The sequence below is a fragment of the Ceratotherium simum genome, chromosome 13, assembly GCF_057802395.1.
Source record: "Ceratotherium simum simum isolate JZ-2026a chromosome 13, ASM5780239v1, whole genome shotgun sequence".
NCBI classification, from domain to species: domain Eukaryota; kingdom Metazoa; phylum Chordata; class Mammalia; order Perissodactyla; family Rhinocerotidae; genus Ceratotherium; species Ceratotherium simum.
Genome location: NC_141912.1, coordinates 25350877 through 25375402, shown reverse-complemented (window position 1 = coordinate 25375402; position 24526 = coordinate 25350877). Strand labels below are relative to the sequence as shown.

The following is a 24526-nucleotide window of genomic DNA, read 5'->3' as shown; positions in this document are numbered from 1 at the left end:
GCATTTTATTTTCTTAAGTCGTTGGGTTTTCCTCAGCTCACAGAGCTGACATCCGGTAATCATGAGTTTTCCTCATGGGAATTCATCTGGCTTTGAGAAGAACAAATGATACTTTCCAGATTTTCTGCAAGATCTTTGGCTTTCTTTCCATAGGATGCAACTGTTCATATCGATGGCTCATATCTTCATCTACTTTGGCAAGTTTTTCCTCCATATTAAGCAGTGAATTCTCTGTAGAGCAAATATTCTCTGGAATTTCAATTCATTTTCTTGAATGACTTAACTTTCTCCTGAAAACTTTGAAACTCACTTTCAAACCAAGCATTTTCTGTCTGCATAGATTCTTCCCAAGTTTGGACATATTTAATATGATCCAAAAGTATTTCTTTTCTACTGTCTTTTTCAGCAAATTTAGTATATTTGGTTTCTTTCTCCTTTAAGAGTTTTTCAAGAAGAATCTGGTGCAGCATAAATCAGTTTCTTCAACAATCCTTTTAATGAATCACAAAAGGACATCCATTTTCTGACTTAATCTTTATATACAATTCTAATTTACATCATCCATGTTATCTTCCCCAAGTACAGCAGCCAGATCTGTCACTCTTGAGAGAACCGATCTGACATTCCTTATCAGTAAAGATTTATATGCACTATAGAGTTTCAAACATTCAGTTTTTCTGTTCTCCTGCTGTTTGTAAAAGAAGACTGAGACTTTTCTGAAAGTGCATCTTTCTGTTCAGACCAGTGTTTTTGACTATCAGAAGCTGTTCTTCATATTTTTGATGTATTTTGAAGGCTTCAGCTACTTGATATTGGAAGGTTATAATTCATCTTCTAGTTCTCTGTTCTTGTGAAGATATCCATCAAATCATCATGTTCTGGACATGTAGATTTCTCTTCTTTCATTTTTTTTTATTTCAATTTCAATAAAGAGCTGAATATGTTCAGTTTTTCATTAATTGGCCCCAGACTTAGTGGTCATGAAAGCTTGTTCTCAAGGCTTCCTCCCTTTAGAAATGACTCTACACCTTCATACTCCCTTCTAATGAGACAGAACTCCTTAATATTTTTACAATTTTTGCTCATCTAGAACAGAAAATATTATAGAAAGCTGATTTTTCAAATTTACCTAAATAGGCTTTTAACTGCTTAAAAAAATTACAACTTCACAAATCACCAACTCCCACTGACCTCACATCCTTAGGTAGTGCTGTCACAGCCTCCCACAGCTTCTTCAGAACTTGCCCAAAGTAAAGCTCCTCACCAATCCACAGGCTCTCTGTGTTTACCACAGCACTACTGGGCAACAGCAGACTACACACAGCACAAAGCAGAGCATTCCCTTCAGAATCAGAGCAGTGCTGACAACCAGAACAGACCATCTGTAAAGCGAATGGAGGGGGCTTAACATGTTCAATATAATAGCACTTCTCAGTCTCTTTCCAGACATATCACACACAGTTATCACTGCTCCATCGTCAAAAACTGGGCACATACTACAAACTCTTTATTTTCCTGCAGAATCAGCGAATAGGGTGTCCTGGTTAATCAAATATTCTGGTTAATGGTGTTTTTGCTTGCCCAGCATTTGTCCTGTAGAGAAATAACTCTTTCCCCACTAGATGTGATTCTGATTGTTTTCAAAACATGGAACCCCGTTACTTTAACCACAGCTGTCAGTTTGTAACACAATATAGGTGAAGCAGATTGCTCTTTAAGGGACTTTTAATCCTGAGTGGAAATGACACACAGAAGGGTGAGCCATTGTGGCTGGAGGGTAGGAAGTAGGGGAATCCTGCTATAATCAAGCAATAAACAGGTTTCCAGGGCCAGATCTTTGTGTGTGTGTGCGAGTGTGTTTGGGGTTGGGGTGGGGGTTGTGTTCAGGACATGGAACTTATTCCTAGGGCAGTGGGCCGCCACAACGTGTTTTATGGAGGGAGTCTCTGCCTCTCTCAGTTTCAAATTGTATCTATCTCCTTTTGCCTCTGGGTCTCTGCTCCTATGTCTGAATCTCTGTCTCTCCATGTCTCTGAATGTCTCTCTCAGTATCTCTCCATGACTCTCTTTCATCTGTCTCACTGCCCCCCTCTCTCTCCATGTCTGTCATTTGTAGTGCATCCTTCTGTTTCTCTCCTCAGAGAGAGCCTCACTAAGTTCCCCATAAATCCTACCCCGTCACTGCCTATGGAGCAGAGGGCATGAAAGCATTTGTCTCCACATTGTTTCCTCATGCACCTGCAGATGCCCTTAAATTAGTGACTTCCTGAGACCCCCTCCCCAAATCTTCACTTTTTATGTCTTAATTATTGACTCTTGCAGATGGCTCTTCTCTGACTCTAAAGACCCCTGTTCTCTGACTGCAAAGAGCTCCCAATCATTAAAACCCACAAAACTTGAATCATTGACCCCAAAGACAATCCCTGAATTCCATGGATCAGGATCCATTCTCCCCAACTCTACCCCTCACTTATCACACAGGCCTGTCTCTACCACCGTCTCGTGCCATATTCTGCTCGATTTGCACATTTATTGAATCTGGATGTGTCCTAGGGATGTTCCACTTTAACAGGAAGGAGTATAGACAATGCTGCTGCCCATCCTCAACATAGACCTACTCTGAACAAACACACACATCCACATGCTCACGCTCTGATACTTCCAGAAACACTGGGCTCACAGACACGCTTAAACACTCAGCTGTCCATCCCATACTGACCACTCATGGACCACACACAGGCTGACATCACATTAACACAGACTTATACAGACAGACACACAGACACTCTAACACTTCACCACAAACACTGAACATACACATGGATCACATTCACACATTGAACAAACTGACCCATCCTGACCTTACACTGATCCCCAAAACACAAAAACACACAGTCTGACCTTCTCATACACACACACACACACACACTCACACACACACTGGCTCCAACCTGCTAACCACCCACAGACTGTACGTACCCACTTAGATACATACCCTCACAGTGCACACATACACACTCTTCCCACCTGGTGGTCAAGTGGAAAGCAGAATTGGGGTAATACAACCTAAGAGTAGGTTTCAATTGACCCAGGTTCCACTTCCAAGGTACTTTTTTGAGCTTTCTGTGGATACACAAGGACTTTGCCCAGTGTAAGGGCAAGTGGCACCTGGATTCCAACCAGCATCCCTGGGGTTGATGGAGCCTGTTTCCTTCAATGACCCCAGAATCCTTAACCACGAAGAGACCCGCCCGCTTTTTTTGTCTATTGTTGTGTATTTATGTGTATGTATATATGTAAATATGTGTATATGTGTGTGTGATTGTGCAGATAGTGCGGACAATGACACTGAAGAATCAGACATGTTGACTAACATGATAGATATGCTAAAGATAAATAAAATTATATCACATAATTCTAAAGCAATAATTTGGGAAAAAATGAAAACCAAGGTGTGGAATACTGAGTTACAGTAATTATAAAAATAATTCCACTTATGGAAAGTGGAATGAAATAATGCATACAAGAGAATAACTTAATCAGTTGAAAAGAGAAAAAGACATTCATCATTTTTGCTGATAAATGCAGGCTTGCCCCAGTCCACCTGCAGACCTGCGAACATGATAATAAATGCTGTGTTTAAGCTGCTGTGGTGGTTAATTTTATGTGTCAACTTGACTAGGCTATGGTGCCCAGCCATTAGTCTAGATGTCTAGACATAGTTTAGATGTCACTGTGAAGGCATTTTGTAGATGTGATTAACATTTAAATCAGTTGAATTTAAGTAAATCAGATTACCCTGGATAATGTGGATGAACCTCATCCCATCAGTTGAAGGCTCTTAAGAGTAAAAATTGAGGTTTTCTAAAGAAGAAATTCTGTCTCAAGACTAACCTAGAAATCCTGCCTGAGTTTCCAGCCTGCTTGCCTGCTCTACACATAAACCAATTGATAGATAAATGATTGATAGATAGATAGATAGATAGATAGATAGATAGATAGATAGATAGATAGATAGATAGACAGATGATAGAGATAGGTATTGAGAGAGAGAATAGGATTTATTATATATATTCTGCTTCTCTGGAGAATCCTAACTGATACAGACACTAACATTTTTTATTGTCTTGTTATACAGCTAAAAGCTAAATGAACCAATTATAGGCTAGAAGTTATGTCTAAGGGCCTAATTAGATCCAAGTTCAACCTTTTTGGCCAGAATATCACATAGGCGATGCTGTGTACTTCCTGTGACTTCATCAGGAAGCACATGGCAATTTTTCCCATTGTTAATGATGCTAAATGTGATCCCTCGTTTAAGTGGAAACATAGGTCTCTTCTTTGTAAAGATTTGTTTTTCTCTTTGAGTTAGCAAGTGATCTCTGTGATGCTGCTCTTGTACCTGAGAATACACTGTTTCCTAGGAAGTACTCTTTTTCACCTGATAATTTTAGGATTCATTGATGAAAGTTGCAACTGATTTTTCCCTAAATGGTTTTCCCCTCTTCGGTGTTTTTCCCAATTAATGTGTCTTCATTTATACAGAATCCTTCCAGGAGCTTCTCCATCAGCTGAATTATTAGTGAAAACTCTCTTATTGAACTGAAAATAAATGCTGAAGGTTGTCTTCCCTTTGATTATACTCACACTTACCCACACTTATTCGGGTAAACAGGCACCAGTCCCGCGTCCTGCTCCCCACTCAATCGACACTCTCTGATATTTCTCTCTAAGAATAATATCTATATTATTAAAACTTCTGACTTTAAAACACACCATTAACGTAGTAACAACAAAGGTCAAGAAGCGAGGGAACATTTTTCCAATACATATGCTCGACAAAATGTTCATTTCTAAAATATGGCATACAGCTTAGACTGAAAGAAAAATAATCTTGTTGGGAAAAAAACAGTTAGCAGCCTTGTCTCTGTGGCGCAATCGGTTAGCGCGTTCGGCTGTTAACCGAAAGGTTGGTGGTTCGAGCCCACCCAGGGACGGGTCCTTTGGTAAAGGGGAATCTTTTAAGAACTTTGGCGACCAGGTTTTACTTCTGAGATTGTGTCCGACAAATGTCAGATTCTGACCATTTTCACAATTTACATGAAAATCTAGCTAATACGCCTTCCAAGCCGTCTTTGGGATAGGTTCATTGATTAAAATTTACCGAAAACCTTCGATATACCATCAGATAGGAGTGCAATCCGTCATTTTGGACACAACTTCTCAGTTTGTTTCCGGACTCCTTCTCCCTCTTCTGTGTTGATCCACCCAGTAAAGCCCACACCGCGAAGAGCACCAGCGGTCAGCTGGCCAAGGCCCTGCAAAGCTCGCCCTCCGCACCAAACTGGCGTCGCCTCTACCCAAATCAGTAACTTGAGTCGAGCTTTGGAAGTCCTAAAAGACCGCGAAGGAGAGTGCTGGAGGCCCCCTTCGAGGATATCTGGTTTCGTTACTTTGGTATTTTCCTAACTCATCCGAGTTTTCTCTCTTATAAAATGACTACCAAAGATGGTCTCTTACACTTTTCATAAAAGGCATTTTGACATTATCTACCAAAATTACTCTGCAATTCCGCTTCTGGAAATTGATACAATTACTGTATTTGAACAAGTAAAATTGACCCATGTCGGAGTTATTCATCGCAACAATTAAAAGAAAAATAATGACTAGAAGAAGCTACAGGTCGATGGATAAGGGCCTGGTTAATCAATGATACATCACACAACGGAATTGGAGGCAAAGAGAAAAACAAAAATGAGCTCTCTGTACTGATTTGCAGCGGAGGTACTGAGAATCTCCCTGGAGTGCACTAACTCGGGTAGTCTCGGGCAGCCACAGCCTGCCGGTTACTAGACCTGCTGAAGGAGGCTGGGCGCGCGCCACACGGCTGGAGAAGGCGTCACCAGGTTTATGACGCCCTCTCCCCTCAGCTACCCTTCTCATCTCCAGTGTCGCCCATGGACCAAACTTGGCTGCAAGGCAGCTGACAAGAGGTCCAAAAATGTGGTTTGCAGGCTCTGGTAACAGAAGGTTGGAAAAGGAGTTGAGAGAAAACAGACAAATGACCATCAGGAAAGCCAAGCAAAGCAAATTGTTCCTTGAAAAGGACCCAGGCAAGGGCTTGTTTTCTATTTTCTATCCCTTTAAGTGAGTAAAGCTCTATCTTTGGGTGCTTTCACACCAAGTGAAAGCCATAGCTCTGGACTCCGGTGTCTTATTCTTTATTCCAAGGTAACTAGTGCTTCATTTTAAAATTCTGCCCTGGATTTTCAAATGATGCCATAGTGAAATGCACACCCAGAAGTGCAAGACATTTTTCATTAGGTTATTTGCTCTTTATATAGGAAACTATACCATAAATTCCTGTTCTATTGATTTCCAAGAAAAAGCTTATTTTTAAAAAAATTGGTATTTTCTTTCCCATCCTTATGTCTTTTATTTATTCTCCTTACCCTATTGCATTTAACAAAATGCAATTGTGTATCTATATGATAACCATATAATTTTTTGCCTTCCTTTCAATTTTCATTAACTTGCTCTATCAGACAGCAAGACTTATTATTTTACCCTTCATGTTCACTTATTCTCTTTTTAGAAATCTCAGAAGCAAAATTTACTGCTCAATTAATGGATTTGGACTCTAAACAACCTCTTTCTAAATAGGTTTGGGTTTTCTCTCCTGTATTTTTAAAGGTTTGTAGCTGACTTTTCAATGGCAACAGTGGAAGTGTATCTCCAATTTGTTGAAATAGTTAGCAACATCATAGATTTTTGCACTAGTTTCCTGTGGCTGCTATAACCAATTACCACAAACTTGGTAGCTTAAAACAACACATTTATTATCTTACAGTTCTGGAGGTCCAAAGTCTGAAATGAGTTTCACTGGGCCAAAATCAAGACGTTGGTAGAACAGCCCTCCTTCCAGAGTCTCTAAGGAGGAATCCCTTTCCTTACCCTTTCCAGCTTCTAGAGCTCATTCCTTATATTCTTCAGCTCATGGGTCATTCCTCCATCTTAAAAGCCAGTGGTGTAGCCTTCTCTCTGACTCTGCTGCCCTCTCCTTCCATCACATGGACTTTTCTTCCATGTCAAATCTCCTCTGCCTCCCTCTTATAAGAACACTTGTGATTAAATTTAGGGCCCATCCAGATAATCCAGGATAATCTCCCCATCTCAAGAGCCTTAACTCAATCACACCTGCAAAGTCCTACATAAAAATGTTCACATGTTCTGGGAATTACATCTAAAAAAATGCTCAAGTCCTCTACACTGAAAACTATAAGTTATTTTTCAGAAAAATTAAAGAAAACTTAAATAAATAGAATATTCCAAGTTCATTAATTGGAAGATTCAATATATCATAAATGTCAATTCTCCCCAAAGTTATCTAGAGTAAATATAATCCCAATCAAAACCACAGCAAGATTGTCTGTGTAAACTAAAAATTGATTCTAAGAAAATGCAAAGGGCCATAGATAGCCAAATCAATCTGAAGTAGAACAACTGGACTTCCATTTCCATACGTCAAGACCCATCATCAAGTTACAATAATAAGACATTGTGGTATTGGGCCAAAGATAGACAAATAGAACTAACGGAGCAAAATAGAATCACACATACATGGTTACCTAATTTGTAAGAAAAATGAACCTGCAGTATAGTGAATGGATGTTGAATATTATCAAATGTTTTTTCTTTTTCTGCATGTATTGATATTCTTACGATTTCCCTTTGTTATGTTGATATGATTAAATATATCGACTTTCAAGTGTTAAACCAATTTTGCACACCTGAAATAAACCCAACTTGCTCATATTGTGTTATCTCCTCTATATTTTGCTGGATTCAATTTGCTAATATTTTGCTTAGCAATTTTGCATCTAACATATTACGGTGATTAGCCCACAATTTTCATTTTCCTTAATTCTATTTTGGAGACATACTCATACCATACACATCAACATATGTACAAAGATGTTCATCACAGCATTTCTATGATAGTAAATAATTGGAGGCAACCTCAATACCCATGTTAGCGAATGGTTAAAACTTTGTGTTATAACCATGCAATTCCATACAGTGCTTAAAGAGTACGGAGCATCAAATTGTACTACTGCGCTCACCAAAAAGCATGTTACAACTCTACCATCTATCTCCCTATTTCTACATGCAAAGAAAATGTCCCAGGGTACATTTTTTACATTTAATCCCAGAAATGTGATTCCGAAAACTGTTCTGAAATAGTCAGTTTTCCCTGGTTAAGAACCTTTATGATGGAATCAGTTATTCCTGAATGTATTGAGTTTAAAACAGACAGAACCACACAATTCTCTTGAAACGCCAAGCCAGAGTGAGGCTCAGGGAGAGGCTCAGCTCGTGGGCCTGGAGTACAGTGGTTTGTGAGGCTGCAGTAGCCCCTCACAGGAGGGGAGTGGGTGGGAACCGGCGTGGAACCTAGGTAATTGTCAGGCACCTTAGGACCAGTCCTGGAATGAGGTGGCCTCGTCCTCGCGCTGGTTCCCACTGGGCTGGCTGGAACCTGCTACCCATTGAAGCCACTCTTTGCCGGTGAGAAGACAGGCTTCTCAAATACATCTTACTGTCCCTCCCTCCCTTGTTTTCTTTCCTGGTAGTTTTCACACTAATCCGGCCCCACCCTCCCTGATCCTACAGGAAAGGCTCTGGGACAAGACTGGTCCCTGCCTACTCTGGGCTCTGTTGTAAGTTTTTCTGCATTCTCCTGTCTTCACACCTGAGAGGGGAGGCTGAGGACAGGGGAAAACTTTACATTGATGTTCACACAAGCTTGGTTCAAGTCTCAGGGGTATTCAGGATGTTTGTACTGTAAAAAATTGAGAGACTAAAAAAGCACGATTTAACCCATTTCTTTCCATTCCGTTCCTCTGAGTTATTACTCAGTGTCTCAGATACAGTTTGGTGTGGGTGTGGGGATAGCTGACATAATTGACCAAACAGGAAGAAAATTACTCCTTCTGCTGGGAGTCCAATGTAGGACTTCCTCATAAATGGCAGAAAATCTAATACTGGACCTCAAGCAACCTGCTAAAACGTTGTCTCCTGGAGGAACGGAGCACATCCCTGAGGCTTACACAGTGTTTCCTTTGCCAACTCTACAGTATTAACAGCAAAACAGCCTCCAGATATGAGGAATCATGGAAAAGTAAACTGAGGAAGAGTGCTCTGTGACTTTTGGCCATTTTTAGGAATGATTTCATGGGCCCAGACACTCCCCATTAAAGCCCTGTTAATCTCTTTAACAGAATCCCCTTCCTTGTTTTACTGATTTAATCTATTTCCAGCAAATGCAGTGCACCAGTTTCTCAGTTGAGAGTGGAACTAAGCTGATTCAGAGTATTCATTGCAACAGGTTCATAATAGAGTCTAATTGTATAGGGGACGGTTGGGAGTTAAATTGCCCAGTTTGCTATTCTTGGTATTAAAATAATTCCATTCATGTTTGCAGCTACTCTTCCTCTATAAGCCTATGTTTCATGAGATTCATACAATAAGCATTCATCATATGCAGTGGGAAAACATCTGGGAATAAAAAATATTAAGTGGCAAACTGTGTCATATCTGAGCCTGTTTTTAATGGCAGAAATGTGGGGATAATACAATATTGGATGGTTGTGTATTAAATGAATTAATTCATATAAAAAACTAAGTGCTGTTTAAACGGGAACAAAACTAGAAGTGTAAAAAAGTACACTTTCCAGCCCTCAAAGTGCTTAGAGTCTAGAGAGAATCAAGATGACAGTTCCTGGGAAGTTAATTTTCTTTCAACCACTCTTTTTTTGATTCCTCACTCCACCTGTGACTTACCCAGCGTACCTGGCTGCAGGTGTGAGTTCACTGTGCAGAACTATTTGAATTGGAACCTGAGATGCTGACCTTGAATAAACCGATACCTAAATGCCAACCAGCCTGGGAACATTTCATTTATTATTAAGACCTATATGTGTTTTACTTTCTAAGCTGTTAGCAACTAGAGGAGAAGTTTCTTCACCTTGGTATTCTCTTTATCTAGCAAAGATGGCAATGGGCACTCAGAGTTTTTAATAAATGAATATCACAGCTTGTCACTAGATTTTCTTGGCTCCAGACATCACCACCCGAGGAAACAATCCACATGAAACAAACACACAAGGAATGAACACAGAAACAAGGATATCAAGTTCCTAAGATGAGGGAACAACAGTACACAGGAGATGTGTTTGTGTGCTGGGTATGAGAGGTGTATGGATTGTGAGAAATCTAACACCATGCAGACCACAATTTTTACTGTATGGTCATTTTTATTCTCCCAAATAAAGTGTACCTATCAAATTAAGATCTTACTATGGTTAGGTTATTTTAGAGCCAAAGTGGATGAATCCACTTCACCTGAAGAACACATGGATCATTATACTGATGACAGTGGGGAAAAAAAAAACTAAGCAAACAAACAGCACAAGCAAAACCCAAATTATTATCATCACTCTACCACTTCCAGTTAAATTTATCATGGATACTGACCAGTTTTAATCTATATGAGGCTGTGTGTAGATATCTTTCTTAGTTTATTTTGACACCTCAGTTTTCTTTTCCTCTAAATGGCTTACACTGATTTTTTGTAGCCTCCAGGGCTGCTTTGCATGTTGTTGTGAACTTCCCTTGTCTGAGCCTCAACACGTAGAAGCACACCAGAGGGGAATCATTTGTGCCCAACTACCTCCTAGGCACTGCCCATCTTTACAATGGTTTGAACCCAACACTCTATCCATGGAGCTTATAAGTGTACCCCAGGCTCTTTCAGACTTCTGTTCACTTTTCAGGAATGATCTGGAAAACTTGGTGAAAACTGACCCATCTCTGAAGACTGATCAAGAATCAGCTCCACACTGAGGGCACTGCTTACCTTCCCAAATAAGAATCAACCATGCCCTCCCACGGCTCCCACTCTACTCTTTATACATATCTACCATGATCTCTGTAGTACTTCTATACATTTACTTCTTAAATATCTGTCTCTCTGCAGTAGTCCGTAAGACTCTATGTTATCATACAGTGACTTAGTAATGGCTGAATTAGATAACTAATAAAACAGACTAAGAAATTAATTAGATAGAAAGAAAAGGATCCAGGTCGAATGGGGGAGCTCTGAGATCAGGAGATAGAGTGACGGTGAGTGAATGAGACATAAGGAAATGGAAGTTGGAACTTATCCAACAGCCCCCCCCATAAACTACAAAGGCATATAAAAAATATATATTTTTTCTTTTCTATAAATACATTTGGAAAGTGGCTCCCAACTCAGTTCCAGGCCATTACCCCGTCTCTGTTAATCTTTTCTAAATAAAAAGGAGGTTGCTGCTGCCCTTACCTTTGGTTGGTAAATAGCTACCTGGACTAGCCATTATCACTCTAGCTTTAAGTAGAGGCTCTGTCTGGAGCCAGGAAGTAGGATTTTTATAGGCCCCCACTGGGCAGGAGGCAGGCAGCCAAGAATCAAACAAGACAAACAGGCATCTGCAGTGGTCATAATCGTGCTAGTATGAATTAGGTGCTTCAGCCAGGAATGTGTAAGAGTTGGAGGGTGATGGAGAGGCCCACAAAACTTCTACATCTGGGCACTCACCAGAGACTCCTGGTCTGAGAAACACAATAAAATGTCTGCTTGGGTAGTCATTATCAGGTACAGGAAGCAGGGCTGGGCTAGGAGGTGAAAGGGGGCTCCCTGCCCCTCAAGAGTCCTGGACCAGTCAGGGTTCCTCCCCGCTTTCTGAGGGTGGCGGTGCTCCAAAGATCTTAGCAAGGAGCCCACGGTTGGACCGGGCCTGGTCCTGCACATTAGCCAGGCGAGCCCGTTCACGTCCCCCTGGACGAGCTGCCTTCCGGGCCCTAAGCTCCTGCTCAGTAGGACGCTGGGCGAAGGACCAGGAGCCATCTGGGCGAGAAGAGTCCCCATCAGCAGCAAGGAAGCGCTGTCCCCGCTCCACACTTCGAAGATAGAAGTCAGTCTCTCGCTTGGCCTGGGCAACCTCGGCCCTCAGGCGCTGCCTGCGCACCTGGCGCTCAAAGGCAAGATGCTCGCTGAGGTGGGACCAGGTGAAACGGTGCAGGTACTGCGGACAGGAAAACAAGAAAAGATCAGGGTAGAGTAGGTCAGGGATGGAGAGGCGTCTGGGCTAGGGGTGCGAAGGCGGGAGGATGAGAGGTGCAGCACACAAGTCTCTCCCCTCACCTTGAGGTTCCATAGGTCGTAACGGAAGGGGCTGCGCCTGCGGGCCCCCATGGGAGTGTTGTGCAGACTGGCCGCCACTCGCTTGGCTATTCGCTTGTCCCGGAACTCCACCCAGCCCTCGGTGTAGTCCTTGCTGTACTTGGACCGCTTTTTTCCTCCCGTGGCAGAAGCTGCCGCTGCCTTCTTCTTGCGCCTCACGAACCCGTCTGCGCGCCAAAGACAGAGAAGTGGTCAAGGAGGCCTACGAAGCGCCCACTCAACTCACATCCCACTCCCCGAGTCCTCCAATCCTGCCCGAGGGCCAGGACCCCAGCTCAAGGTCTTTGCCCAGAAGAGGAGAACTACAGGTCCACCCTTTCCCCCCTGCACCCTTCCCCACGTCTAGCTCAATCTTTTCCTCAAATGTCAACATCAGGAAATCAGGTCTGTCCTGAACATTCTATTCAAAACCCGCACAGACCCCCAAACCCAACTCTAATTAGTGCCTGTAGGAGAGCTGAGGGCGGCTGATCATATAATGTTTCTCTACTTGGGCCGGGATGACAAAGGAGATGTGTTTAGTGAAAATGCCCCTGAGATTTTTATTCAGGCTGTCCTCATTTAACAAACTAGTAAATTCAGGTCAGGAAAGAGGGGCGGGCGGAGCTGCGATCAGAATCCAAAAGTTAAGTATCCGAAAACTAAGGCTCAGCTAGGCACAATGAGCCACCCACACCCCACCCCAGGCTCCTAACAGACACGCGCACTACACCTTTACCAAAGGAGCCCGGCGCCGGTCCCGTGCCCACCAGCGCCTCGGACCCACGCAGCCGAGGCAACAAGACGCGCATGCGTGCTCACCGGTCAGCGAGAGCCACACTCCTCCGTTCACCGCAAAGGCCTGCGCACTTACCCTCGGGCTGGAAAAAAACGCGCCCGACCTCGCCGTAAGCGCTGAGAAGGTTCCGGACGTGCAGGGGCCGAAAGCGGGGCGGGATGTGGCCCAGGTACACAATACCTGGCACCACCCGCTTCTTGCCGCCGCAAGCCGCCTCTTCAGATTCCTCCGGCTCCTCCTCCGCCTCTGGTTTCTCGTCTCTCCCTTCCAGAAGCTCCTGCTCCGCGGTTTCCTTCTCTGATTCCTCTGCCTCCATGCTTGCCGATACGTGAGGCACGACAGCCGTAAAGCGGCGCGCCGTCAGGGGCGCATCCTGTGCGACGGCCTGCGTCGAGGAGGCGGGGCCGATGCGGATGGTGACAAAGGAAAGAACAAGATTGGGCGGTGCAGGCAGATCCGGGCCGAGGGGGGAGGGAGGATGTGGCGTCGCAGGTCGTCTGGGAGATTCAAAGCGTGGAGCAGGGTCCGAGGCTGAGGAGAGCTAGACTGACCTGACTCCTGAGCTGGGAAGGCAGAAGCGGAAGAGGCAGATCCCCAAGTATAACACACCCTATGGAACGCTTTAAAGAGACGCAAAAAGGCGAGAGGAGGCAGGCTCTTCCAGAAATCTTGGAGAACTGTTATCGGGTCTGGGCGGAGGTTTCTTGGTGTTCTAGCGATCAAAATAGCATTTTACCCAAGGGACCCGGGTGCGACTCCGGTTGGGAGATGACTCACCTTTTAAAGTTTACTTAAATTTCAATTTTTAAAATTAATTGAGTTCTGAAATTTTAATTATTTTTCAAAGTTTAGCTTAGAGCTTTGAATATTTTTAAACTTAAGTTTTGAAAATGTAATTTAACTTTGCAAATACAACTTAGAGAAACTTAAGTAGTTTAATTTTTGAAAATTTTAGTCGTGAACTTTTAGTTTAAAATATTCATTTTAAATTTGGTTTTGTGATAAGATGTCAAAAAAATTAAATGTGACAATTATTTTATTTTAAAAAATTATTTGGCGCCTCATAGATTTGTATTGAGACATTATTCATATTTATATTTATATTACAAATACATGTTGTCAGATGTATGCACGGGCCCAATTTAGGCGCCCCCGGCGTGGCGCGCTTAGTTCTGGTCTCCAGGGACGTGTCTTCACAGATTTGCCCTTAGATCACAAATTGCTTTTCCCTTTATGCACTCAACAACCACAGAAGCAGACCAGGCCCCGGCGGTTCCGCGCCAGCCAGATGGCCTGGGCGCGATCCTTACACCAAACCAGAGGCTGCTCTCCCCGCGCGGGCGCTCGGCCTTGGCCCCTTCTCGTTGCCCGAGGACGTGCCCCACCCCCGCCCCCGGAGCTACCTCCGCATCCTTAAGCGCCGAGCTTCCTCCGGCTCGCATGTTCCGCGGACAAGAGTGCAAAGGGCCGAGCCCTGGAATGCATAAAAATAATCCCACCGGCTTTCTAGAAGGAGCCAGAGACGAGTTTGAGGATAAATCCGCGCTTGCTGCAGCGGTACATCCCGTCCCTTTCCAATGGGGGCACAAAGTAACCCAGAGGACCTAAGCAGGGGGGCAGATGTGTCCACAGTCACGATTCCAGGTGACAGCTATAGCGGGACAGGCCTCTAAGTATATTTCTTTATTTTTTTTTTATTATGTGTGTGTGTGTGAGAGAGATCAGCCCTGTGCTAACACCTACCAATCCTCTTTTTTTGCTGAGGAAGACTGGCCCTGGGCTAATATCCGTGCCATCTTCCCCCACTTTATATGGGACCTCGCCACATCATGGCTTGCGAGGGGGAAGGGCGGGGTGAGAAGGGGGTGCGCCACCCTGGGAATCAGGGGCTGCTCAGCAGGGCGCATGCACTTAACCGTTTGTGCCACCTGGCCGGCCCCTAACAGTAGCACCACCCCATGCTCTTCCTTGGAGTGGTCTAAAGATTTAATAAACTAAATTCCGCAAGTTCTCACACACCTGTTTCATTAATTTTATTGAAGAGAATTGTCCGTTGCTTTCTGCTGCTTTTTTGGAGAGGAGAGAGGATGGAGAGAGAGAACAGACTTGGTCCAGCTTTTAATTCTTAACACGAACGTCTTCAAAACACTGACCAACAGTGAATGAAAATGAGAGTACATCTTGGGATTGCTTCAAAAGATCGGGTGCGGAGAGAGGGGCATGTTGGAGAATAGATGATGTCAGTAGTGCCAGTGTGATGGCTACGATGGTAATTGATGCTATTTCCTCTACCTTGTATATGTTTGAAATTGTCATTAAGAAAACTGTCTATTCACCTAAGTATCAACATAACAGAGCCCTAAAGAACTTCCGAAAAAATTTAAAATGAAAACCTTGGGGCAGGGAGTCCTTCGCATTCTCCACACTCTCCACGACCCCTTCTCGACTGGTGAAAAGATAGGCTCCCTGGAGACCCCGTCTTCAAGTGACCCAGTTGACCCTCCGTGAAGCAACCTTTGTTAGCAGCTTCCTGTGTATGTACCTGAGGATCGTTTTTCTATTGATTGATTGTCCTATGAGTTCACCTGTGAGCACAAGTGACAGTCTACTGCTCACTGTATTCAAATTTTCTTTTGTGTGTTAGGGGTCCAGGCCTGCAGAGTGTCAGTGAAAACCTTTCAAAAGGTAGCTCCTTCGAGCCGGATTCGAACCAGCGACCTAAGGATGACTATGATCAAACAACCTACAGTCCTCCGCTCTACCAACTGAGCTATCGAAGGATACGAAGTGCATGCTCTTAGATATTTTAAATGATGTTTATCCTAATAGTTTTGTTTTGACTACATGTTTATTTCAAAAACGCAAGCTAACACGAAAGAGTTTTCTAGGGTGCTGGAAATATTCTAAAATTGATATGGGTAGCGATTATAGAAGTATATTAAAAAATTAATGCCCTTGAACACTTAAGATTTGTGCTTTTTTACTGTGTTTTAGGTCTTAAAAAAAAAACAAAACTCACCGCCAATGTTAGTTGAACTGCTCCCTTAGGTATAATATAGATAGGACCATCACCTTAATTACTCCTGCTGTCCCACTACCGAGTCCACTTCCTTTATCAAACGTGATCGATAAATAAGGTTATCCTAAATATAAATAACTGGGTTGAACAGGGACCTACCATCTTGAAGAGGAGTTCCTGCCCAGTTCACTTTGGAAACATTGCAACTCTCCTTTCTAAAGGATGAGGAAAATAATACGTGGACACAGATGTACTAGACAAAACATGAAAGGCATTATGTGTGCGCGTGTGTATTTAGGAACTGAGTGGCTCATATTATATCGCACAATTATAGTGGGGCGAATAAATGAAACACACATCTCCCCAAATTTAAAAAAAGAAATGTAGACGTTCCATTTATAGGGATGCCGTCATGCATTGCTAATGGGTGCCTATAGTGGCATTCAGCTTCCTGGCATCTGAGACAGAAATGAACACCAATGAAAAAAATAAGAAGCCATCTGGACAGACTTTTCTAATGATCAATTTATGGAAAAGATTCTGGTGAATTTGGCTATAAAAATCACTGCTTATTAAAATCAAAGTTCTCCATAATTCTAGTCTTGAAAAAATAAATTTTTCTTCAAAAGTCCCTGTTCAATGATTTCCATGAGAAAAATCTGCAGCACATAATTAATATTTAATTCAGTTATTCAGTTCCTTTCCATGAGAAACTAAGAATATATGGTCTAGTACATTTCTTTCCAATAATCTAACCTAATCTGGGGAAAATATGAGAAGCCAGAGTAGAAAAAGCCTATCGAGATGGACAGTTTCTGTGTAAGAAGTTCTCTTGCACATATCAAGTGTCCTATCTGAGCATTGGACACTAGGCATGAAAGCGGCAAAACCTCAGGATCTCAGTTCACATCCTCTCTTAAATGAAAACTTCACCAATTTTCACAGAGAGTAGCAATGGGGCCTGAAAAAAGATTCAATATTTTTCTCATCAACAAGTGCTAAGGTACAAGTGCTCATTTGAGATCCCAAAGCCTCATGTCTCACAGTCACATGGTATTGCAGAGTTGATTTTAGTCTGAAAAACTCCAATAGTCGATCTCGCCAAGTATTTCTTTTACCTGTAAACTAATCTGAGCACAAGATTCACACTTCAGGGTCCTTAAAGTTGCAATTCCATCTGCCTGGAATGTTTCCCCTGGTAGTCCCCTGGGGATACAAGGGCAAATAATCCACACCTCTTCATGCAAGACTTACAGGTCATCTTGTAGGAAGACTTCCTTCTTCCTCTTCTTTCAGAATCTGGTGTCAGAGCTACCCTTCTCTTCCCTCTTGCTTCAGACCCAAGTTCAGAACGGGCTTATGGGTAAATCTGACTCTCCTGAATTATGCCTGGAAATTCATCATCATCACTTGATTATAATCTACACTCACTCTGTACTTTCTCTATTATCTTTGCACCTTCCCAACTTGCTAATTGAGTCCTGGGTGGTTCTGACTCAATCTTGCCCTTTTCTCCTAAAGCTTACAGACAACCCTAATACTTCAATGGAATACTACTCAGCAATGAAAAAGGAATGCAGGTAACGACAGGGATAATTTCATATGCATTGTGCTGAATAAAAGAAGCCCTATACAAAAGGCTACATACTATATTATTCCATTCATATGACATTCTCACAAGGACAAAACTATCGGGACAGAAAACATCCATAGTTACCAGAATAGAATGTAGGAGAAGGGATTCACTACAAAAGGAGCATGGGGAAATTTTGAGAAGTGATGTAACTATTTTATATCTTGATTGTAGTTGTGGTTACATGACTGTATACACTTGTCAAAATTCACTGCAATAAAAAGGGTCACTTTACTGTATGTAAATTTACCCTAATTTTAAAAATGGGAAAAGAAACTTTCAAAAAATTAAAGCAGGTGAAAAGTTAAAGTGTTAGGTTAGAACTTAATAAAAAATCAATCAATGTAACCATCTTATTATCAGACAAAAAGAAAAAACTATATGATTATCTCAATAGATGCAGAAAAAACATATGACAAAATTAGGATATATTCCTAAAAAAACTTCTGCAAACTAGTAATGTAAGAAAATTTCCTCAACCTATAAAAGACATATTTGAAAATCCTACAGTTAACATCACATTTAATGGTGAAAGACTGAATGCTTTGGTCCTAAGATCAGGTCTAGAGCAAGGATGTCCAGTGTCATGACTTCTATTCAACATTAGTGGTGAAAGACTGAATGCTTTGGTCCTAAGATCAGGTCTAGAGCAAGGATGTCCACTGTCGTAACTTCTATTCAACATTATCCTGGAGGTTCTAGCCAGTGCAATAAGGCAAGAAAGAGAAATAAAATCCTATGAATTTGAAGGGAAAAGGTAAAACTATATTTGCATGTGACATGATATATCTATGAAAAAAATCCTGATGAATCTACTATAAAGCTACAATAAACAATAAGTGAGTTTACCAAAACTGTAGGACACAACTATAATAAATTATAATTCTATTTATTATTAAGTATTCCTATTAACAACGAATAGCTGGAATTTGAAACATAAAATACCATTTGGAATGGTATAAAAAGTGTGAGATATTTGGAGATAAGTTTAACAAAATACAATGAAAACAACACATTTGAATACCATTTCCATGACAGAAAACAATATTCTTCAGATGTCAATTCTTCCAAATTGACTTATACATTTAATGCCACCCAATTAAAATCTCAGTGAGCGTTTTTGTAGAAGTTGACAAGCTGATTCTAAAATTTATATAGGCATGCAAAAGATGCAAAATATCCAAAACAATTTTGAAGAACAAAGCTGGAGGACTTAACACTACCTGATTTCAAGACTTACTATAAAGTTATATAAAGTCCAGAAAAATATACCTACGTAAATACATGGTCGTTTGATTTTGACATAGGTGCCAAGATAATTCAATATGGAAAAGACAGTCCTTAACAAATGGTGCCTGAAAATGTATATATTCACATGCTAGTAAATGAACTTAGACCCTTATACAATACAACACACAAAAAATAACTCAAAATGGATCAAAAATGTAAGAACTAAAATTATGAAATTTCTAGAAGAAAACACAGGAAAAAATCTTGTAACTTTAGGTTAAGCAAAAAATTCTTAAATAGGACACAAAAAGCATAAACCATAAAGAAAAAAATGATAAGTTGGACTTCATCAAAGTTTAAAAAACATCTGCTCCACAAAAAACACTTAAGTAGTTAAAAGGCAAGTCACAGATTGGGAAAAAAAAATATGCAAAACATTTAGATAAGTGTTTAAGTGATAAGTGATGAAGGACTTGTATCCAGAATATATAACACACTCTTAAAGCTCAATAATGAGACATGTCATTTTTTTAAAATGGGCAAATGATTTGAAGATATTTCACAAAAGAAAATGTACAGATGGCTAATAAGCACATGATAAGATACTCAATATCATTATTCAGTAGGGAAACGCAAATTAAAGCCACAAAGAGATACCCCTACCCACCTAATAGAATGACTAAAGTTTAAAAATGAAAGAAACTGACAGTGCCAAGCACTGGGAAGGATGTGGAACAACTGAAATTCTCATATATAGCTGCTGGGAATGCAAAATGGTACACCTTAGAAAAGACTGTCAGTTTTTTTAAATAAAATTATACATATACTTACTGTAATCAAGCAATCCCACTCCTAGTTATTTACCCAAAGGAAATGAAAACACATGTCCACACAATGACCTGTTTGTGAGTGTTTATAGCAGTGTTATCCATAATTGCCAAAAACTGGAAACAAGCCAAATATCCATCAGCTGGGGAATGGATAAACAAGTTGTAATAAATCCATATAATAAAATACTACTCCGCAATAAAAAGGAATAAACTGCTAATACATGGCACATTTATGAATCTTAAAAGCAGAATGTTGGGCCAGCCCAGGTGGCCTAGTGGTTAAGTTTGGCATGCTCCACTTTGGTGGCCAGGGTTCAGTTCCCAGGCACAGGCCTACACCACTCATCTATCAGTGGCCATGCTGTGACGGTGGCTCACATACAAAATAGAGGAAGATTGGCAACAGATGTTAGCTCTGGACGAATCTTCCTCAGCAAAAAAAAAAGCAGAATGTTACTTGAAAGAAGTCAGTCAGTCACAATGTGTTGAAATCATACATTCAATATGATTTCATTTATAAAATTAGAAAAAAGGGAGAAGTATAAAAACCAAAATCAGATCAGGGTTGTCATGGGCTGAGAGTGGGTGGCAGAGATTGACTGCAAAAGGGCACGAGGGAACTCTTGGGGGTAAAGGAAATGTTCGATATCTTCATTGCATTTGTGGTGGTCACATAATTGTGTATATTTGCCAAAACTTATTAAAATGTACACTTTAAAAGTGTGAATTTTACAGGATATAAATTATACTTCAAAAAATCTGACATAAAGAAAAAAAAACTTAAATAAAAGACAAACTAAGAAAAATACAAAACCAAATAAATGAGAGGTATAACAGGTTCCTGGATCAGAAGCCTCAATATTGTTGAGATGTCAAGTCCCTCAAGTTAATCTATGGATTAACTTAATCAACACAATCCTAATCAAATCTCAGCAGGCTTTTTTTTTTTTTGTAGAAATGGACAAGCTGATTATAAAATTTATATGGAACAGAAGAACCTAATAAGAACTTTGTCAGTTTGTTGAATAAGATCAAAGCTGGAGGACATACACTATCAAATTTCAAGATTTCCTTTCAAGCTTCAGTAATTAAGAGGAACGGGTATTGGCGTAAGGATAGGCTTACAGATTAATGGGACAGAGTAGAGAGATAGGACACAAATCCACAAAAATATTGTCAATCTATTTGTTTTTTAATAGACTTTTTTTTTGAGCAGTTTTAGGTTCACAGCAAAATTGAGCAGCAAGTATGGAAAGTTCCAGTATACCTCCTGCCCCCCTTAACAAACACAGCCTCTCCCTCTGTCAATATTCACACCAGAGTGTACATTTGTTACAATCAATGAACTTACATTGATACATCATTATCACCCAAAGTCCATAGTTTATATTAGGGTTCACTCTTGGTGTGCATTCTACCAAGTTTGACAAATGTATCCACCATTATAGTATATCGAATAGTTTCATTGCCCTAAAAATCCTCTGTACTCTACCTATCATCTCTCCCTCCCTCCACTCCCCTGAGCCCTATCAACCACTGATTTTTTACTATCTCCACAGTTTTGCCTTTTCCAGAATGTTATATATTTGGAATCATATAGCATGTACGATTTTCATACATAGATTGACACCTTTCACTTAGTAACATGCATGTAAGTTTCCTCCATGTCTTTTCATGGCTTGATAGCTCATTTCTTTTTAGCACTGAATAATATTCTCTTGTCTGGATGTACCACAGTTTTGTTTATCCATTCGTCTACTAAAGGACATCTTGATTGCATCCAAGTTTTGGCAATTATGAATAAAGCTGCTATAAACATTGTGTGCAGGTTTTTGTATGGACATAGATTTTCAACTTGTTTGGGTAAATAATGAGCATGATTACTGGACTGTATGGTAAGGGTATGTTTAGTTTTGAAAGAAACTGCCAAACTCTTCCAAATTGCCTGTACCATTTTGCATTCCCAACAACAATGAAGGAGAGTTCCTATTGCTCCATATCCTCATCAGCATTTAATGTTGTCAGTGTTTTGGATTTTGGCCATTCTAATAGGTAGGCAGTAGTATCTCATTGTATTTTAAATTTACAATTCTCTAATTACATACTATGTGGAATATCTTTTCTTATTTTCCATCTGTTAATTTTCTTTGGGGAATTGTCTGCTCAGATCTTTTGCCCATTTTTTAATCAAGTTGTTTATTTTCTTGTTGTTGTGTTTTAAGAGCTCTTTGTATATTTTGGATAGCAGTCCTTTATCAGCTATGTCTTTTGAAAATATTTTCTCTCAGTCTGTGGCTTGTCTTATTCTTTTGATGGTGTCTTTTTGCAGAACCAGAAGTTTTTAATTTTAATAAAGTCCAGCTTATCAATTATTTTTTTCATGAACCATACCTTTGGTATTGTGTCTAAAAAGTCATCACCATACTTAGGTTCATCTACATTTTCTCCTGCATTATCTTCTAGTAATATTATAGTTTTGCATTTCACAGTTAGGTCTATAATCATTTTGAGTTAATTTTGTGATTCATTTTTTTTGCATGTGGATATCCAGTTGTTCCAACATCATTTGTTGAAAATACTGTTGATTGATTTTTGCCAAAAGGACAAGCTAATTCAACAGAGAAAGGATAGGCTTTCAATAACTGATGCTGGTACAACTGGACATTCATATATAAAAGAAACAAAAAAATATTTGACCCTACATCAATACCATATAAAATAGTTAATACAAACTTGATCGTAGACCTAAATGTAAGAGGTAAAACTGTAAAAGTTCCAGAAGAAAATCTTTATGACCTTTGGTTAGGCAAAAAATTCTTAGAAAGAACACAAAAAAATATTAGGTACAAAAGAAAAAAATTGATAAATTGGAATTCATCAAAATTTAAAATGTTTGCTCTTCAAAAGATGCTAAGAAAATGAAAAGTCAACCCACAGACTAGGAGAAAATATTTGAAGAACAAATACCTGAAACAAAACTTTCATCTAGAATATATAAAGCACTCTTACAACTTAATAAGGAGGCAAACAATGCAATTTAAAAAGCAGAGGAAGGATTTCAACAGACATTTCACCAAAGAATATATACAAATAGCAAATAACTATGTGAAAATGTACTCCACACCATTAGTCATGAGGGAAATGCAAATTAAAACCACATGAGATGACACTACACAGGTTGTAGCGAGCAGAATTCTAAGATGGCCCTCAAGATTCCCACTCATCTCTCATAATCTCTGAATGATCCCCTCCCCATAAGTGTGGGTGGGACATGTGAATGTGTTGTGTTAGTTATGCATTTGAATGGCTAACATCTAAAAGACTGACAATTCCAGGTGTTGTCTAGGATATAGAGAGACTGGAACACTCATCTATTGCTGATGAGAATGTAAAATGGTGCAGTCACTTTGGATAACAGTTGGTATTTTCTCTGCAAGTTAAATATACGCTTACCATTGGATCCAGCAACCCTACTCCTACATACTTACTGAAAATAAATGAAAACATGTGTGCACACAAAGACTTACCCTCAATTGTTTATAGTCAGATAATAGTTTGCTAGGATTGCCATAACAACATACTAGACTGGGTGACTTAGCAGAAATTTATTTTCTCAGAGTTCTGGAGGCTGGAAGTCCAAGATCAAGGTGCTGGTGGGGTTGGTTTCCCTAAAGCCTCTCTCCTTGGCTTGCAGATGGCCGTCCTCTTGTTTCCTCTTTACATGGTCATTCTTCTGTACCCACATGCCCCTAGTGTCTTTCTGTGTCCTAGTCTCCTCTTCTTATAAAAACACCAGTCAGACTGGATTAAGGCTCACTCTACTGGCCTCATTTGTTACTCCTTAGTTACTTCTTTAAAGGCCCTATCTCCAAATACAATCTCATTCTGAGATACTGGAGATTAGGACTACAATATATGAATTGGGGAGGGGGACATAATTCTGTCCATAACAAGCAGTTTCATTAATAATAGCCAAAAACCAATAATAATAAAAAAGTTTCATCAACTGGTGAATGAATAAACAAATTGTAGTATATCCATACAATGGACTACTGCTTAACAGTAAAAAGGAATGAACTACTGATACACACAATGACAAGGATGAATCTCAAAAGCATTGTGCTAAATGAAGGAAGCCAGACTCCAAAGGCTACATACTATATGATTCTATTTGTATGACCATCTAGAAAAGGCAAAAGTATGGTGACAGAAAGCAGATCAGTGCTCCTGAAGGCACAAGTAAACTTCTTGGAGTGTTGGAAGCGTTCTATATTGTGATTATTGTGGTAGTTATATGATTGAATATAATTTTCAAAACTCATCAAACTATACACTTAAAAGGAATGAATTTTACTGCATTTAATTTATGGTTTGATAAAGCTGACTAAAAACAAAACACAACTGGGCCGGCCCGGTGGTGCAAGAGGTTAAGTGCACGCACCCTGCTGCGGAGGCCCGGGGTTCACCAGTTCGGATCCCAGGCGCGCACCAATGCACCACTTGGTCAAACCATGCTGTGGCGGCGTCCCATATAAAGTGGAGGAAGATGGGCATGGATGTTAGCCCAGGGCCAGTCTTCCTCAGCAAAAAGTAGAGGAGGGTTGGCAGATGTTAGCTCAGGGCAGATCTTCCTCACAAAAATAAACAAACAAACAAAAAAAACCAAAACTTCGGTTAACCATACAAAAACTTCACCCTTACTGAGCTTCACCCTAAGCAGTCTTTTGATCGTTGTGCACCATCTCCTTATCAC

The 24526-nt window shown here is 40.5% G+C and overlaps 1 protein-coding gene and 2 non-coding genes across 3 annotated transcripts; 1 reads left to right on the top strand and 2 right to left on the bottom strand.

Annotated features, from left to right (window-relative positions):
- Positions 1–4923: 4923 nt before the first annotated feature.
- TRNAN-GUU (transfer RNA asparagine (anticodon GUU)) lies at positions 4924–4997 on the top strand. Its single transcript has one exon. It is a non-coding gene; the product is annotated as a tRNA-Asn (tRNA).
- Positions 4998–10062: 5065 nt separating this feature from the next.
- On the bottom strand, positions 10063–13401 carry ABT1 (activator of basal transcription 1). Its single transcript, XM_004443201.3, has 3 exons — positions 13137–13401; positions 12245–12450; positions 10063–12125 (listed from the first exon to the last, which is right to left on the bottom strand). The coding sequence occupies exons 1-3, from the start codon at positions 13375–13377 to the stop codon at positions 11763–11765; spliced, it is 810 nt and encodes a 269-aa protein (XP_004443258.2). The 5' UTR covers positions 13378–13401; the 3' UTR covers positions 10063–11762.
- Positions 13402–15751: 2350 nt separating this feature from the next.
- TRNAY-GUA (transfer RNA tyrosine (anticodon GUA)) lies at positions 15752–15841 on the bottom strand. Its single transcript is given in 2 exon segments — positions 15752–15787; positions 15805–15841. It is a non-coding gene; the product is annotated as a tRNA-Tyr (tRNA).
- Positions 15842–24526: the final 8685 nt, after the last annotated feature.